The sequence below is a fragment of the Crassostrea angulata genome, chromosome 5 (genome assembly GCF_025612915.1).
Source record: "Crassostrea angulata isolate pt1a10 chromosome 5, ASM2561291v2, whole genome shotgun sequence".
Lineage (NCBI taxonomy): Eukaryota > Metazoa > Mollusca > Bivalvia > Ostreida > Ostreidae > Magallana > Magallana angulata.
In genome coordinates, this window is record NC_069115.1 from 39500840 (window position 1) to 39518837 (window position 17998).

General features: G+C 33.8%; 2 protein-coding genes and 1 long non-coding RNA gene across 6 annotated transcripts; 2 read left to right on the plus strand and 1 right to left on the minus strand.

Moving 5' to 3' along the window:
* The first annotated feature begins 433 nt into the window (after window positions 1-433).
* Window positions 434-4107, plus strand: LOC128183181 (caveolin-3-like). The gene is made up of 2 exons (XM_052852091.1): window positions 434-774; window positions 3230-4107. Exons 1-2 carry the CDS (start codon window positions 673-675, stop codon window positions 3839-3841), a joined length of 714 nt encoding a protein of 237 aa, XP_052708051.1. The 5' UTR covers window positions 434-672; the 3' UTR covers window positions 3842-4107.
* Window positions 4108-4299: 192 nt separating this feature from the next.
* LOC128183185 (uncharacterized) lies at window positions 4300-5136 on the plus strand. The gene is made up of 2 exons (XR_008243554.1): window positions 4300-4558; window positions 5098-5136. It is a non-coding gene; the product is annotated as an uncharacterized LOC128183185 (long non-coding RNA).
* Window positions 5137-10389: 5253 nt separating this feature from the next.
* On the minus strand, window positions 10390-17899 carry LOC128183184 (uncharacterized). Of its 4 annotated transcripts, none has more exons than XM_052852097.1 (5): window positions 17696-17899; window positions 15532-15703; window positions 14457-14500; window positions 11723-11825; window positions 10390-10513 (listed from the first exon to the last, which is right to left on the minus strand). In XM_052852097.1, exons 2-5 carry the CDS (start codon window positions 15701-15703, stop codon window positions 10494-10496), a joined length of 339 nt encoding a protein of 112 aa, XP_052708057.1. In that variant the 5' UTR covers window positions 17696-17899; the 3' UTR covers window positions 10390-10493. The 4 variants fall into 4 exon arrangements, with proteins under 4 accessions (XP_052708057.1, XP_052708058.1, XP_052708056.1 ...); XM_052852098.1 differs by lacking the exon at window positions 17696-17899 and adding an exon at window positions 15834-15852; XM_052852096.1 differs by lacking the exon at window positions 17696-17899 and adding an exon at window positions 15789-15824.
* Between the last annotated feature and the right edge of the window lie 99 nt (window positions 17900-17998).

Consider the following 17998-nt stretch of genomic DNA (forward strand, 5'->3'; position numbering starts at 1 on the left):
AGGCCAATGACCCTATCAATACAAAATGTCAATAGAAATTTCACTTCAATGAACATTTTATTTCGTGGTGGATTAACTTAACGACGAAATCCATGAAAATTGGTATTCAACGAATATTGATGAAACCACAGTATATAATTATGTATGTACACGAATTATCCATGATTTACGTAAGAACTAATGCCAGTCGATCGGCTGACCTGTAGAATTTTTTTTACAGAACATGACCCGAACGACCGGGAAAGAATTATAAACAGGGATCGAATTTAATTACACAAACTGACCAATCAGGGACGGGTTAAGGGATGAATTCTTAAGCGACGGACGACAAAACACAGGCCTAATACTTATCGCTTAATCACGATATATAGAAAGAAAAAAATCACAGCCATTTAAAAATGCAGCAAATCTCTTTGTTGTATACATTTTTCAACTTCACACGTCAAAATAATCGCCTTATTTAGAGATACGTTAGTCTTTAAACATTTAGAACTAGAGGGTGATATGTGACCAAAACAAAAAGAAGCTGCAAAATTTTATGTTCATTGGTGAGACATAATGCGTGGAACGTAAATTCGTGTATCCGCATATTTTCTAATATAGACACGTGTTTTGTTATGGGATTGTAAATGCAGATTTTTTGACTGAGAAATTCGAAGAAAGAAGTCAAATATGCCGAAAAAGCACGTAGCTGGATCTACGGTACCTAACAAACCTGCTACCAAGCCGGAGCCAGAAAACAGGGACCCCAATGGCCTGAATAGCCATATCAAGGTGAGAAAAAAACAACAACTTCATCGTAAAACTGCATGTAAAGAAAGCTTTATATAGCTAGATAGTTATGGAACCGTTAGAAAGAATAATCTTACTGTGACCAGGATACGCTCAGATCCGTAGGACATCCATGATTTTAACGATAGAACATTCTATATATCTACATTGGAACCGTGGGCAGTTCTTGTCCCAACCCTCTTCCTCCATTGCCCCATGGCCATGGGCTCTTCCTCTATTGTTGCCCCTGTAGATCTGGAATGCCTTACGAATCAAGTTCTTACACTGTATTGTATTGTTTATTTGCTAAAATTTATATGAATCATATACATTGTATATGCCCATTAGCTTCCGTCTCGATGGTAAACAGAATTGATTAGTCCTCTAAGATAGCACAATCCAACATAGTGAAAACGATTGATATGCATTAATATAATTATCATATATAAATGTATACACAAATACGTAATTTGTTTACTTAAAAATATTATTGATCGGATCGATATATAATTGCCATTTGGTAATACATGTATAATTTTATTGATATGTAAAATAACGGCCTTTCTTCAATTTTTTTTTTTTGCAATGTAATTTTATATCACCCAAGACCACTTAAAAGGCATCGATCTTGCTCTTAATATCATAGTACGTAGTTTCTTTGTTTTATCAAACACTTGAAGTTTAAGATAATGCTACAGTCCAGATGCCTATTAAACATACTAATATCTCTGCATTATCATCTTACAGAGTTTTAAAAGACTTCAGAATTATCATCCAAATATGGAATTGATACAAAATAATCAGTTTTGGTTACACAGGTAGTTCTGAGATACCGTTTGGCATTTACATCCCTAAAATGTCGCAGCAAACATTTTAAAAGGAAATTAACGGTGAAATTGAAGTTATAGGTATACCCCCTCCCATGGATTAGGATTTTAATGACTGAGAAGTCCCCCCCCCCCCCCCCAATCAATATATATTTGATTTTTTAAAAGGGCGATGCTACATGCGTGCGTGTGATTTCTAAAGGGGTGATATCAAAATACGAATGCTGAATAATGATAAAAAATAATACTTTACATAGTTAGGGGGTTGGGGTAAGAGTCCCACAAAGTTTGTCATCCGACATTGATATCCAGAACATAAAGAATCATTTTAACAACACCTTGCACTTTCAGATGGACATATCTATCTATTTCTTGCGTCAAAACAGGTAAAAAATGACGCGGTTTCAAGCGAAATATGCACCGAATGCGAAGTCTTAGCTCAAAAGCTAGACAACTCGCTCTCTTGTTGATTTCAAAGAGCCATGACCGAGTGGCTAGCAAGAAGTAGACATGCCTACGTCACAATACTGTTTGGCAAAACTAACCAAAGTCCACGCTCTTGTTAAAATGGTTCTATCAATTATAAAAATACATGTATACTGAGTATACCGGTATATTTCAAATGATGAAGTGAATACTAACTACTTCATGATGGACTTTGGATTCAATATATTTAGTTTTGAAGGAGAGAGGGGGTTTTTGGTGAAAACTATGTGAATCTTATTTCATCTTTTTTAATGTCCGACATTGAACTCTGAAGAATCCGATTGTGTGTAGTTGTTGACAAAAAAAAAACTTATCTGGATTTAATCAATTTGAATTTCATTTAATTTTAAATTTACTTTTTCCGTGTATGAACATACAAAACATTAGCTGCATATAAAACACGAAATGCGTGCAGTGCATGGCTGACGTTAGATTTCCAAATATAGCAAAACTCGAATATTACAAACACGGACAAAGCAAATTTAGGCTATAACGAATTCTTATACTATTGTTACCTTCATAATGTTACCTTCATAATGTTACCTTCATAATGTTACATGTAAAATATTTCGTTCAATAAGAAAAGTATTGATTGACATTAACAGAAATTCGCGTTCTTTTCTTCTACTCGGTGAAATATAAATATAAACATTAGAACGTCATTGTTGGTCATTTATACAGAATATAAAGTTAGCGATCATTGCGCATTCCCTCCCATGTTTTTCTGCAATGTTGCTACTTTCGTACCTACATGAACCTCAAAACGAAAGAAAACAGTTTCATAGTTAAAACAATTGTGCCAAAGCATTGTACGTAATACTTTAGCATTCATAGACTTTCCTGTAGCGTTATTCAATGCATGATTACGAAGGTTTTGTATTTTGCCAATCAAGTAGCTGCAGAATTGTAATTTAAACGATAAATCGGATTGAGGGTAAATCGGGGATATATATATGTGTATATATATATCCCTTCTGTCTATCTATACACATACACAGACAGTAATTTTTTAGATATCCATTAAAAAAAAGGAATTTAATGGTTTTATTTAGTTAACATGATTTAGCGCCCGTGTCTCATTCTAATATACATGTACATTGTATCAATGTTTTTAAAAAGTATATTGACATAAATATATTTTTCAGATCGAGTTTTATGACGTAACCGGCGAGCCGTATGGAACCCGAAGTTTTGACATTACGTGGGAATTTTCCAAAATGTTCTACGAATGTTGTTTGGGATTTATTTACAACTTGTGCGCATGCGTCGCAGCTCCATGCACGGCGGGGTGGTGGGGCTGTCAATTCGCCTTTGTGGCTTTCAAAAACGTCTGGTTCTTTGCGCCCTGTTTAAAGGTCATGGAGATTTCTTGTTCGGTGTTTGCCAGAATTTTCAGAAGTTGCATAAGATGTTGCATTTATCCGCCATGTCGATCTTTGGGACACTTTTTTATTGCGTTTCGAACGGAAGGCGTGAACGATGCCGAAGACGATGACCCATTTTACCATCTCCCCCCGGCCCCCGTCAGAAAAGCTAGAATTATACAAACCCCTTCTCGTAATAACAAAGTGGCTCCCGAAAAAGAGGACCAAGGAAAAGGAAATAAACCCACTACAAATAAAGGGAAGGGGGACAACCCGAAAGTAGTCCCGGGGTTGGTGGTGATTGGGTCTGTCCCTGACAAAGAAGATGATGGCGATTACATTGGCGACAAGAATAATATGGTGAACGCCATCAAAAGACAGATGATGATGTGATTTTAACGACAAGCATTTAATTTAAACTTTGTGCCAAAAGAGACACGTTGTGATTGTACGGAAAAAGAGTATGGCGCTATCTGAGAGTTCCTTCTTTAACATTGGCGCTAACAATTATAAGGTCAAGATCTAGTAAATGAATTTTAAGGTGCCTACAGGTTTATGAAATTCAAGATATAAATTCTTTTAATTATGCTTCATAACAAAATCTTTGATTCATAGGGTGTACCGTGGGTGAAATATGAAGGATAAAAGTAGCAAATCTCGGAGTTTTGTCCATTTTTGACTAATGAAATATATCTAGAATGCCTAAAGTCTCTCCAAAAACGGTATTAAGCAATTAAGCTCTTGACATCCTCTTTAAAATTATGTCAAATTGAATATATATAGGTACCGGGATTACGTTTCCAGTGATCAAATATAGAATGTCAAAATATTGTTTTATTTTCTACATACGGGAAAAGATTAATTTAAGAGCTTGTTTAATGCCGTTTTTGGAGAGACGTAATTTCGTTGGTAGCAAGTTCTATTCGTAAATATTGTTGTATATATACGTTCGTGGGGATGTAAATTCATTGTCAAGGGTTACACACGAAAGCCACGAACATTTTACCCCTCAAACAATGATGATTCCACCATACGTATATCAATTTTATCATATAGTTTTGTTGTTTAAATCTCCTAAAGGCCATATATACAAGTATTTATTGTTTTAAAGTAAATCCACCCTCCTGTGACGTCATACATTTTACATAAACCATAAATTCATTAAAATTCTTGCAAGTGGATTTGTAATTTCTATGTTATGATAGGTGCACATCAAAAACTCAAATCATTGTTTACTTGGAGATATTTAATAAGCGTTTTTCATCCTTATATTCGACATAATTCAATAATGACAAAGGGAAATAACTCTTTTCTACTTTTCTCTAAGTGATATATCTCAATGCATTAATTTTTCTAATGTAAACAATTTTTTTCTTTTTTTTAATGAATTTTAGTTTTCTGGCAAAGTAAGCAATAAAATCTAAATAGACAAACAAGTATCCATCCACTTATATTTAGTTTTTAAACAAAAGAAAGTGTGATTTTCAGATGATAATTTCAGCCTTTGGTTTTTATTACCTTACATCTTAAATAGTATGGATACATATATATTTTATTTATTTTTTGATGAAATTCAAGCCCAATAATTAAAAAAAAGTTAAGTTTTTAACTTTGAACCCATGAATTTTTCGGTACGGAGTTACCTTAAGCATTTATTTTGATTTTCAAATTAAATGATTAAATATGCACGTGTATATTTATGGCCCCGAAAGAGCAAATGGATTTGGAATAAATCTTGATTTAATATCAATAATAAATTGTAATTAAATCTACCATATTACTGATATTAGCCTATAATGTTTGCTACTAGTCAAGGTCCCACTTTCTGTTCTATATTCCATACAATGTGGAATCATTTAAATTCGTTTGGACCAAAATATCTATCTAAACTTTTCACTTTTATCATTCGTAAGAAGGATGTAATTTCGTTGATATGAATTCCTTTATGTTTTACGTACATGAACATATGTGATAGGGGGATGTGCTCGGAATTCGTGGATGATCAGGGACATCCGCGAAATCCGTGAAAATTGGGCTACAATGAATTCTATTCAGAAAGGCTCGATGGTTTTGGCAAATTTCGTGGCTGTATTGATCTCTTTATATGTAAAAATATAGTAAAATAACCAAATAGAAAATTTATGGATTATTTCTCTTATAAATAATACTGTATAAGGAATATTTTCGCTCAGTGTTGTTTTCGCCCTTTTCAACTTACAAACGGTTTCGTCTCGTCTTGAATTCGCCCATACAATGTTGTGAATAAGGAAAGATAGTTTGAGACATACGTACGTATTCGCCCAGTCTGAAATTCGCCCGCTGGCAACGAAGGCGAAAGGGGCAAAAAATAAAACGGGGGCGAATATTTCTCTGTATATATAGTAGTTCAGAGGTAAACAAATCATATCTGACAGTTTTAGGTAGATATGATGGTCAATTTGTTGACTATCCAGCCTCCTTAATATGATTCAACAATGAAATGGAAGAACGTCACAAATTTAGAAGTGCATGGCGTTGGAAATACACGTGTTTTTTAGCTCACCTGAGCTGAAAGCTCAAGTGAGCTATTCTGATCACTTTTTGTCCGTCGTCCGTCTGTCCGTCCGTCCGTCCGTCTGTCTGTCCGTCTGTCTGTCCGTCTGTAAACTTTTTACATTTTGAACTTCTTCTCTAAAACCGCTTATCCAATTTGAACCAAATTTGGCACAAAGCATCCTTATGGGAGGGCGAATATAAATTGCAGAAATAAAAGTCCGATCTGTATTCAAAGCGGAGAAAACCTTGAAACTGTAGAAAAAGGGGGGTGCATTTTTAAAAATCTTCTTCTCAAGAACTACTGATTCCAATTCAACGTAGTTTAGCATAAATTATCCTTATGGGAAGGAAAATATAAATTGCAAAAATTAAGGTCTAATTCTGTTTCAAATCTGAGTTATTACGAAAATAATAATAAAGGAAAGGCGTGTTTCAATCAGTTTAATAGCCTCGGATTCGGCATCCGGTAAAATTGGTAGACAAGACTTGGCCTGGGCAAAACAAAAGATAAGCAGTTATTAATCTGCCAATCTCATTAAAATTTCAGGATATTTGATGGACCAGTATATTAGTATTTGCTGTAAATATTGCTGCAAAATAATGCGTATTTGGAATTGACGATTGCCGATCTTCCCCGGCTTTTATTTTGCCACGGCCCGGTTTTGCTTACCCATTTTACCAAGACTCGTATTCCATACTTCTAAAACGAGGTTCTTTGTTTAAAGCAGCCATGACATTATACGAAAAAGGGTCGATCTGACTATGATGAATTTGCTTGTTGTGCAACAGTTCGCGTATGAAGGGAAATTTTTGAAACATGAAAAATATATTGGTGCCGATTTTGTGAAGTAAATTGAGGCTAAATATTTCACTGCGTTGACAGTTTTCACACATGACGTTGATGTTAGCTTGTTCTGATTTTCGTTTCGTTTTCATTAATTATTTATGCTTTGTAACCTGGAAACTGTCGTCTGTATTTCGTGATTTTTACGTATCAAATCAAACAGAGACTTCGGTAAATCAAACAGTTACGTTAACTGTTTACCTGCGCAAATTAAGCAAAATCTGATGTAGGAGTACTGAAATACAATTAATTCTATCGGTAATTCGGCATTATTTTTTGCGTAATGGTAGATTAATGCAATAGGTTTTTGTTGAGATGCTCGGCATTTTCTCTAGTTTATTCAGTTTAAATAGAGTTTGATATCGCTTACGGAAATATGTAGGTATATACATGTATATATATGATTCATTTCGAAAAAATAAATTGTGTTCTTTATTTGTTATACATGTAGTGCATGTTTCTTGTGTTTAATTGTTAACAATTTCTATTTACTAACCATTTTTGAGTGTTTGCTTCGAATTATAAGCAAGATACAGAGATTTGCTTACAATTCTATGTTTGTACACAGATCTTAAAAGCTAAAGATTAAATCAAAGTACTGATAGTACTGAAAAGCGCTAACCCAGCTTCTGTATGTATATAACAGATATATGTATATAGCATTTCAGCTTCTGTATACGCACTATATTTCCTCATCACTGCATGACAATCCCTGCAATGATGTATGTAAGCCCCGTACATTAATTTCACAATAACCCGTAAATTAGATTCACAATAGCCCGTGCAGTTATGTGCATAAACCCCTGAAACTGGTTCCCTAACCAGTTTAAATGATGTATACTTTTGCTTATAGGGGGCGGTTATTCGATGCACCGGAAGTTGAAGTCTAACGACAATAAAGGGCTGAGCTATGCTTAGCGCTTTAAAAAGTAAAAAAATTGTCAATATTTATTACGAAAATTTTCAAAATCTGTTCTTCCAGAAACCAACTTATTGAATTGTAAACTTAACCTTTTTAGCTCACCTGATAATGGGGCCACAATGGGGGGTCGAAGTTTAACAAATGAATATATAGAGTAAATTTTTAGAAATCTTCTTCTCAGAAACTAATCGGCCAGGAAAGCTGAAACTTGTGTGGAAGCATCCTCAGGTAGTGTAGATTCAAAGATGTGAAAATCATGACCCCTGGGGATAGGGTGGGGCCACAATGGAGGGTCGAAGTTTAACATATGAATATAAAAAGTAAATCTTTAAATATTTTCTTCTCAGAAACTAATTGGCCAGGAAAGCTGACACTTGTGTGGATGCATCCTTATGTAGTGAAGATTCAAATTTGTGAAAATCATGACCCCCGGGGGTAGGTTTGGGCCACAATGGGAGATCGACGTTTTACATAGGAATATACACAGTTAATCTTTAAAAATCTTCTTCTAAGAAACTAATCAGCCAGGAAAGCTGACACTTGTGTGGATGCATCCTCAGGTAGTGTAAATTCAAAGTTGTAAAAATCATGACCCCCGGGGGTAGGGTTGGGCCACAATGGGGGATCGAAGTTTAACATAGGAATATATACAGTAAATCTTTAAAAATCTTCTTCTCAGTACTAAATCGAAGGCAAAGCTGGAACTTGTGTGGAAGCATCCTCAGGTAGTGAAGATTCAAAGTTGTGAAAAGCATGACCCCTGGGGGTAGGTTGGGGCCACAATGGGGAATTGAAGTTAAACATATGATTATATACAGTAAATCTTTAAAAATCTTCTTCTCAGAAACTAATTAGCCAGAAAAGCTAAAACTTGTGTGGAAGCATCCTCAGTTAGTGTAGATTCAAATTTGTGAAAAGCATGACCCCTGGGGGTAGGTTTGGGCCACAATGGGAGGTCGATGTTTTACATAGGAATAAACAGAGTCATCTTTAAAAATCTTCTTCTCAGAAACTAATCAGCCAGGAAAGCTGGAACTTGTGTGAAAGCATCCTCAGGTAGTGTAGATTTAAAGTTGTGAAAATAATGATCCCCAGGGGTAGGGTGGGGCCACAAGGGGGGGGGGGGGTCAAAGTTTAACAAAGGAATTTATAGGGTAAATCTTTAAAAATCTTCTCAGAAACTAATCAGCCAGATGATTCTTTATAATTGTTAAGACTATGGCCCCAGGACAATTCTTTGGCCTCACGAGAAGGTTGAGAGTTTACTGTACGTTTATATCCCATATATAAACTATTGTTAGGGATCTTTTTGAGAACTGCAATACTCAACACATGATATGACTATAAAATCATCCTGTTAGAAAAGGGACTAATGATTATAAACATAAGAATATCCAGGGGAAAATGGATTTTATTTATACAGGATTTACATGAATTATTGTATATTGTCCAGATAGTTTGTATTATGACTCCATTGAGCTGATTTTATCATACCTATTGTTCCTCAGGTGAGCGATGTGGCCCATGGGCCTCTTGTTTTTCAGTGTGGTGCTTATACCTTTTAATATGAGAAATAAATTGATCACAAACCAGTATTTTGAATCATTTTGTATTTTGAATCATTGATGACACAAACTGTTGCTGTTTATAGATGCGAGACAAGTTTTTTTTTTCATGTGGACTACAAATATGATCATACCCAATTTCTGTGTAAAGCATTGACTTTTATATTCACCTGAACGTAAATGTTTATTCACCATAAATGAGTTCCCAAATACATCAAATATATTTCTAATACCATTACAAATGTATATAAAAGACAATGCATGGCTCATAAGCTTGTGTAAGACTTCTTGTACATAAGACTGCTCAAAAAGATACAAGTACTGGTATCAAATGCATGCAGTCTTATTTTTAGGACTATATATTAAAAATTACATGTATAGGCAACAATATATTTCAATAAAACAAAATATTTTGTAGATATGCTATGGCACATTACAGGCTTGAATCCAGTCCAGTATATATTGAATGCAGTCAAAAATTTATTAAAAAGTATTTTTTATAATAAACCATCGATGTTCAAGCTGTTGCAATTGTTAAAACTGATAACTGTAACCTCGATCGGCAAATACATTTACTACAGTATGAAATTAAGAAACGATATATGTAATTTACTTTAGATGTCGTTCTTTTGATTCTTTTCGCCTTTACTTATGTCAGTTTGTCATATTTATGTATGTACAATGTAATAGGGTCTCCTGTAAAATACCCACTTCTGTACTTTACTATGTTTAATTTGTATAATCTGATGAGCTGCAAAGCTTATAGAAATAAAGAATGAATGAATGGATAATGATTATGACCAGTCCTATTTAGTTATCAGAATTCAATGGCCACGAATGGTCACACATTTTATTCATACTTAATAATTTGTTTCGTTTATAGTTGCAATGCAAACTGATTGCCAAGGTCACATGGGTACATGTAAATTATTAAAAATGGTAATTTTTAGCTATTTTGAAGACAAATTGTAAGTAAGCAAAAGTTTCAGCTAATATAGTTTGAAATTTTGATTTTGAGTCTTTTAAGTTATAATAAATTAAAACATTTTAAGCAGTAAATAAAAACTGAAATATGTTTAACTTTGAAAATTTATTGAATGGTGAAATTATTAGGCATGCAGTTGCACCATTTCACACTTATTCGCCATTTTTCTGTATGCCTCAAAAATCAACTTGAAGTCAGTAGTCTATCGGTGGTCCTGTGAAAATTAAATTATTACGCATGTAATATAAACATGATATAATTATGTATAATTCTATAATTATTATCAGAGAGAGAGAGAGAGAGAGAGAGAGAGAGAGAGAGAGAGAGAGAGAGAGAGCTAGAGAGAGAGAGAGAGAGAGAGAGAGAGAGAGAGAGAGAGAGAGAGAGAGAGAGAGAGAGAGAGAGAGAGAGAGATGCGGTTGATGAAGGTAGCAATCATTGCAAGAAAAATAATTTTATATAATTTCATGTATGCAATAGTTATTATAGATTATGTTTTTTATGTATTATTTATGTATTTTTATAATATTATAGATTAATGTATTTTTTGGGAGTTGATTTAATCAACTCTCCTATGCAGTTACTCGGGCAAACCGAAAGTGAAACAGTGTTTGGACCTAAGCACAAATCAATACTCCGCTGACAACATATAGTTCTAATCGATAAATTATTCGATGTAATGAGTTATTAAGCATTGTTTTTCAAAGGAAACTGATTTATAGATTCCTCGCAAAAAGTCAGATTTTAAATGGTACTGATAATTTAGATATTTTGTGAAGTCGTACATTTTATGCATTCCTACGCTAGAGTTCAATATAGTCCTGTTCACTCAGACGCTCGGCTGTCTCCGTAAATCTCCGACAAGCAGAGAGTCTCTCTTGCTTGTCGGAGATTAACGGAAACAGCTGAGTCTGGTTTAACGAGACAATTTTGCTTGGGTCCATACAGTTTCTCATAACTATTTCGATTATTGATACGTACTTTGATGGAATAATTCTTTGAATATTACACAACATGATTCATATATTTCACGCAATTCCTGTGTGAGAATTCATATTTTAAAAAAAATGTGCGTAATTCAAATACAAATAGTGGACAGCTAGCTTGTCATGCAAAATAACATATCGTTGATTTTGTGAGAATTCATATTAAAAAAAAATGTGCGTAATTCAAATACATATAAGGAACAGCTGGTCATGCAAAATATCATATCGTTGATTTTATTATAAATAATAATCGATAAAATCAACTCCCGTCAGTACTTCAGTACTTTGATTCTGCAATGTCGCTACCTTCATAACCCAAAGAAACATAGAAAGGTGCACAGGTATTGATCAATGAATCAGAGAGAAAGAAGAGAGAGAGAGAGAGAGAGAGAGAGAGAGAGAGAGAGAGAGAGAGAGAGAGAGAGAGAGAGATTTACCTCGCTTGATCATTGCAATCGGCCATTTAAAGTTTCTCTTGATCATTACAATCGGCCATTTAGAGTTTCTCTTAGCCATTGCGTCATTTGTCACACTCTGTACCTACGGAAGAATTCAAACTACAACGTACATGTAGTACTACGTTAAAAAAGACTGAAATGTGATTTACTCCATGTGTACCATTTATATTTTCGATTGGGAGGATAAACATTTTTATTATATTTAAAGGTTTTAAAGGGTAATATTTGAGCTTATAAGTGAGATTTTTTCTCTCTATTTTGACTGCTTTATGTCAAAATTTAAAACGATTGTTTTCAATCAACTGTATTTCAAGGATAATGTCAAATTGAAGAGGTTTGTTCCTCTGTTTTGCGGTAGCCATTTTGGGTCACCTCAAGTCTGGAAATTATAAGCATCATTTTTTAAATTTACTTGTAAATTCAAATTATACAAAGCTTAATAAAGTGTTTTGAATAAAATAGTTAAGGGAAAATTACATATTTATAGATTTAAATAATTAAGGGACTTAATTTTGTGGCAGAAGATTTTTAAAAAGAAAATGAACATTTTTTATATCTCAGTTGTTTTAGAGTTCCTTATTTTCAGTGTAGACCAAATGTCCAGATAGTTTGTGCATTGGTATATATTCGAGTTGTCCAAAAAAACATATCGTAACAATTTGTAATATTTTCATCGACATATATTGGCATATTAGAACCATTTTAACAAGAGCTTGGACTTTGGGTTATTGTATCAAACTGCACTGCACGACGTAGGCCTGTCTTTCTCATTTCTGGACACTCAGCCATGGCTCTTTGAAATCAACAAGATTTGTCTGGCTTTTGAGCTTAGACGTAGCAATCTATATTTCACTAGAAACCATCGTCATATTTAACTTGTTTTGACGCAAGAAAAGATATTACATCAAAAAAAAGATATCACATCCTACTGAAAGTCCAAGATCTTGTTATAATAAATGGTTGTAAACTGATATTTCATAAAAGTCAAAAAATTTAATTTTTGTAAAAGTTAATTTCAATTTTATCTATTTCAAATGGTATAGAATTGTATTTGATGGCATGGTTCATTTTGATAAAACAATTACAGGGGGAAAAGCGATTTGTGTTCAATTTGCACTTTCAGTGCAGAAAGGTCATATTAAATACTCCGTAGCACCGAAAGAAGCATAAAGACACCAACATTTTATTTAGAATTTTGTTTGATCTATGAGTGAACATTTTTAAAAAATACTTTAGAAAAAACATTAGAAATATTGACATCTTTTCTCCATTTGGAAGTCACACGGAACACCTCGCACAATTTTTCAACGTTATCATCCGGGTACTTTTATGTCTATTGCAATGCAAAATCCAGAGCCGTTTTCAGCAGAGCGAGCCTCGCCAAAATTTGTGTTGCAGGTATAGGGGATTATGGCAAGTGCTCGCACCCCACCTTACCACCCCCTCTCTGTTGAATACGCCTCCGGTATACATTTTTTTTTTAATTTTTAGCCATGCATTGAAACCTGGCCACATGACAAGCTTATTGAGAGGGGAAGTTTCCAAAGAGAGGAATCGGAATTTTTTTTCATACTATTGAATAAACATCGATTGAACCATTACGTATTTATAAATATCGGATAATTAAAAAAAAAATGTGCTGTATAAATATCTTGGCACAAAGTACAGAAACATTTTGGCATACAAAAGTTCCATTTCATTATCAAAATATGGTGGCCACGCATGATAGTGGCAGATTATATTCATTTGATAGGGTTTGGTTTATCAAGATCCAAGATAAACATAAATGGTTGTTATGGGGACCAATTGCAATGGTCACAGAAGTAAAATATTGAAAAACGTACATGTTTTTGACGACAAATTGCAAGCAAAGTAATGTACTTTCAGGTACACAACATAAAACAATCAAATACACTTTTCAAACCATCTACATGAAAGTTTTGAAATTTGCCTTTGAATAATTTCATTGTTATGACTTTACATCCACATGTAAGTATGATTCCCTGTATTTCTTACAGAAATTTATCTTATCCATAGTTCTGAAGAAACTTATAGGACTGCATGAAATCTACACGCCCCGTTTATCGATAGGTTGAAACCTTCAGCAATCTCAGAAAAATCACGGACCACATGAAATAGTTATGACGATGTCAAACTCAAGTTCCCATAGAAGTCGATTTGGCTGTTTACTTGTATTTTAGCTAATGTACTGATGTACATTTACAATAATTTAGTTAATTGTTCTTATACTTTTTTACGATCTATTTATTAAGTTGTTAAAAATAAAATGATTTAAATATAAAGAACAAATTGCTGTTGTTGATTATTAATGCGTGTTATGAAGGTAGGGATCATTGCAGAAAAAATTACATAACCCACTAACGCGGATTATGTATTTTTCTGCAGAGTCGCCACCCTTATACACCGCATGAATCATCAAAGAATACATTTTATTGTTTAAATAAAACCCCTTTTATAGAAATATTTCAAAATGTGAAATTTAATCTATGGATTAAATCGTTGGGCATTTACCCTATCTTATTTGCTCATCTTGTTCAATATTTTTTCTGTATGTCTTAAAAAATGGCCAAATAATCCACTTAAATTTATCTTGTAATGTAACGGGTTAATTTCTGATCTTATAACGTATCGGTATTACATGTATATACACATGTAGACTAAAAAAGCATGAAAAAGTTATGATAACACCTACCTCATCTGTAATAGAATCTGGCACATTTGGAATCATATTTGGTCCTTTAAAAACAACACGATGCATATTACATTAACATTAACATTAACTCCTTATCTTTTTGTAAGATATAGCGTCATTATAGCAACAGTGTGTGCAAACTAATTTTCATTTCGTTTGTTTGTACACATCGTTGCAGTTATTATGAGACTACATCTTTTAACGAAATAACGATTCATGTTCAAATGTTAACAAATTATCAATTTGTTATCACAGATTATTAATTTGTTATAACGGATTATTAATTTGTTAAAATAAGTTATTTATTTGTTATAACAAATTAGTCATTTGACTTAGTCTTAGTCTAGTAATTTATTTATAATCATTGATAATCTGTTAAAACAAATTGATAATCTGTTTTAACCAATTGATAATCTGTTATAACAGATTACTAATTTGTAATAACAAATCAATAGTTTCTTAAAACAAATTACATGGTAATTTGTAATAATACATTAACAAAAAAATACTGCTGTGGCCCTAATACATGTACGCTTCCATAGCTTTATCAATGCATTTCAAATGATCAATCAAAAGTTGAGTGTCAGTCGAAGAGTTATAACCAGATACAGAGCTCACAATTCTTTGCTATGTAAACAAGGCTCGTGCCATGTTATTGTTTGCATCGGTTTAATATGCTATTTCTTTTTCAAGCTTGATTTTCTATCTACTAATTTATTTTTATAAACAAAACCCCACTCCCTACTGTTAATAACATTGCTTTTAGGTCTAAACCTGGAATTTTTAAAAAGTAAACAAAAACATGACCTCAGCTTTGTTTACATAACAAAGAACTGAAGAACTGTGGGGTCTGTATCTCGCTTATAACTCGACGACTGACACCCAAATGGCTGACTGTAAGAAATAATTAAGGTACTTATGTATTGTAAAAATTAAAAACGGAAATATGAATTTCAACCAAAATCCTTACCATGTCCCTTTAATTGACATCACGTTCAGGTATCAAATTGATGAATCAGAGAGAGAGAGAGAGAGAGAGAGAGAGAGAGAGAGAGAGAGAGAGAGAGAGATTTACCTCGCTTGTGCATTGCAATCGGCCATTTAAAGTCTCTCTTGATCATTGCAATCGGCCATTTAAAGTTTCTCTTGATCATTACAATCGGCCATTTAGAATTTCTCTTAGCCATTGCGTCACTTGTCACACTCTGTACAAACAGCAGTACAACCACAAATCCGATCAACTGCATCTGAAATGACACCATTTTCTGGCTTACCGATGTCATTTTGGTTGTTAACCGATATGTATATATAATAATTTTATAAAAAGCTGACATGAAATTCATGAATCTGCATTGTTTCCCTTTTATCTCCGACTACCACTAGTTGTCGATTTCTGTTGTTCTGTTCATCGCTACGACCCTCCCCCCCCCCCCTTTATATAAGGCCGATATTGTACTATTCATGCTTCACCGCATTTAGGTATTTTATTCATCCGAACACGGTACATTGGACGAAACAACTTGTAGAAACGCGTTTTGAACAAAAATAATATAACAACCACTGCACAGGCAAGGAATATCAAATGACAAAACAAGACAGACTGATATTCAATAACACATATTAAAATAATCCTCGATAATTGTAGACTGTTTTCCTGTGTATGTTATAACATGGCACATGAGCAAACCACACACTGTGGCAGCTCGAGCAAAGCCTATGATCGCAGAGATTTTAAAACGGAACGTTTTTGCAGAAACCGATGGAATTGATGTTACGTCGTTACTTTCTTGGATTTACTATCATTTATCTACTGTGTTGGATGTAGTGCCGCCGGGATTTCAGAAAGATGCAGACGTTATGCACTCTGTATGAACGACACACGTGTTCGATGTGCATGCAAAGAAGGGCAGCACTATCTGTGTAAATTAGTACGGAAACCTGGAAAATTCTTTCAAAGAATAATATTTTGTGTTTTATTGATTGAAGTTGCCTTTATTCTTTATTATACAATTATTTAATACTTGAGCAGTCAATAGACCCGAATATTTTTCCCAAGGTGCAGGGAACAGCTAAGTATGATCTATTGCCCTCGGTCGTTGGCCTCGGGCAATAGATCATACTGAGCTCTTCCCTGCATCAAGGGAAAAAAATTCGGGTCTATTGACTGCCTGTTCAGGCATTAAATAATTGTTTTATTACCTAAATATAACTTTATTATATTTATTTTACTATTGTTCATGAAATTTATCTTTTAGGACATCATGGTGTTGATAACAGTGGCCTGAATGCATAATGATATAACCTTCTGTAATTTAGAATTGTGAACACAAAATACTATATAAAGACGGAATTAGGTAATAAAACAATTATTTAATGCCTAAATAGTCAATAGACCCGAATTTTTTCCTTGGTGCAGGGAACAGCTAAGTATCATCTATTGCCCGAGGCCAACGGGAAAAATATTCGGGTCTATTGACTGCTCAAGCATTAAATAATTGTATAATTCAAGCACGTAGCCTCATTTGGAAAGGGGGGGGGCAGACTCATCCAAAAAATCTTGACAAGCAAGGGAAAAGGAAAATTTAAAGGTACGAAATAACGAAATTAAATGCCAAACAGAATGCTATTTGGTTCAAAAATAACGAAATTTTGACAGAACAAAAATATGTGCTTCTACAGTATATACCGGTATAATTATACCGATATGTGATTCCCATAATTAACCCATATGTATAATTCCCGTAATTAACCAATATGTATATACTAGTATATACCGACAAGTGTCCTGTAATTAGCCGATATATCGATACGCGAAGAAACAACTTTGTTATGCAGACACCGGATGACAAACCCATACAATGTTAAGTACATACCGACACCAAGAACAGACTAGCTCAAGAATACGTTAAATATTCACATGAAAACATGCGGGTCATTATAATCCAGCATATATAACAAAATGCTTTTAAATATTTATGCACATACCACAGGTCTTTAAGTCGCACCCCCACCCGTCGTTATTTACTTATTCATAAATAGATGAGGCATATAACTTTACACATTTGATGGCTTAATTATTGATAGAAATTAAGAGGCGCCTCAATAAGGTATTTTCTTATTTATCCACAAGTTTCTATTAGTAGCAGTCAGCGGTCATTTGTTCAAAGTTAAGTTAATAATTATCATATGTTATTTTGAAACTATATACAAACACAGATCGAAGGAAAATGATTTCTTACCTTTTACTTTGTGGAGAAATATCTTCAATGCCGCTATCCTTCTTTACACTCATCATGAAATTTGATTGCCTTTTATATGTATATTTGTAAATCAATATGTACATCTGTGGTCATAGTATATGTGGTTCATAGCATCGGAAATTGAACACGATTTTGCCCACAATTACATAATGCACTATCTCAATTTTGTTTTTCACTGCACGGATGGCATCATATGTCACAAATTCAAGACCTTGATATAATCTACTGCATGCATGCTTACATTCAAACTGCGCAAAAGACTAAAAAAGAAGATACCGCGCG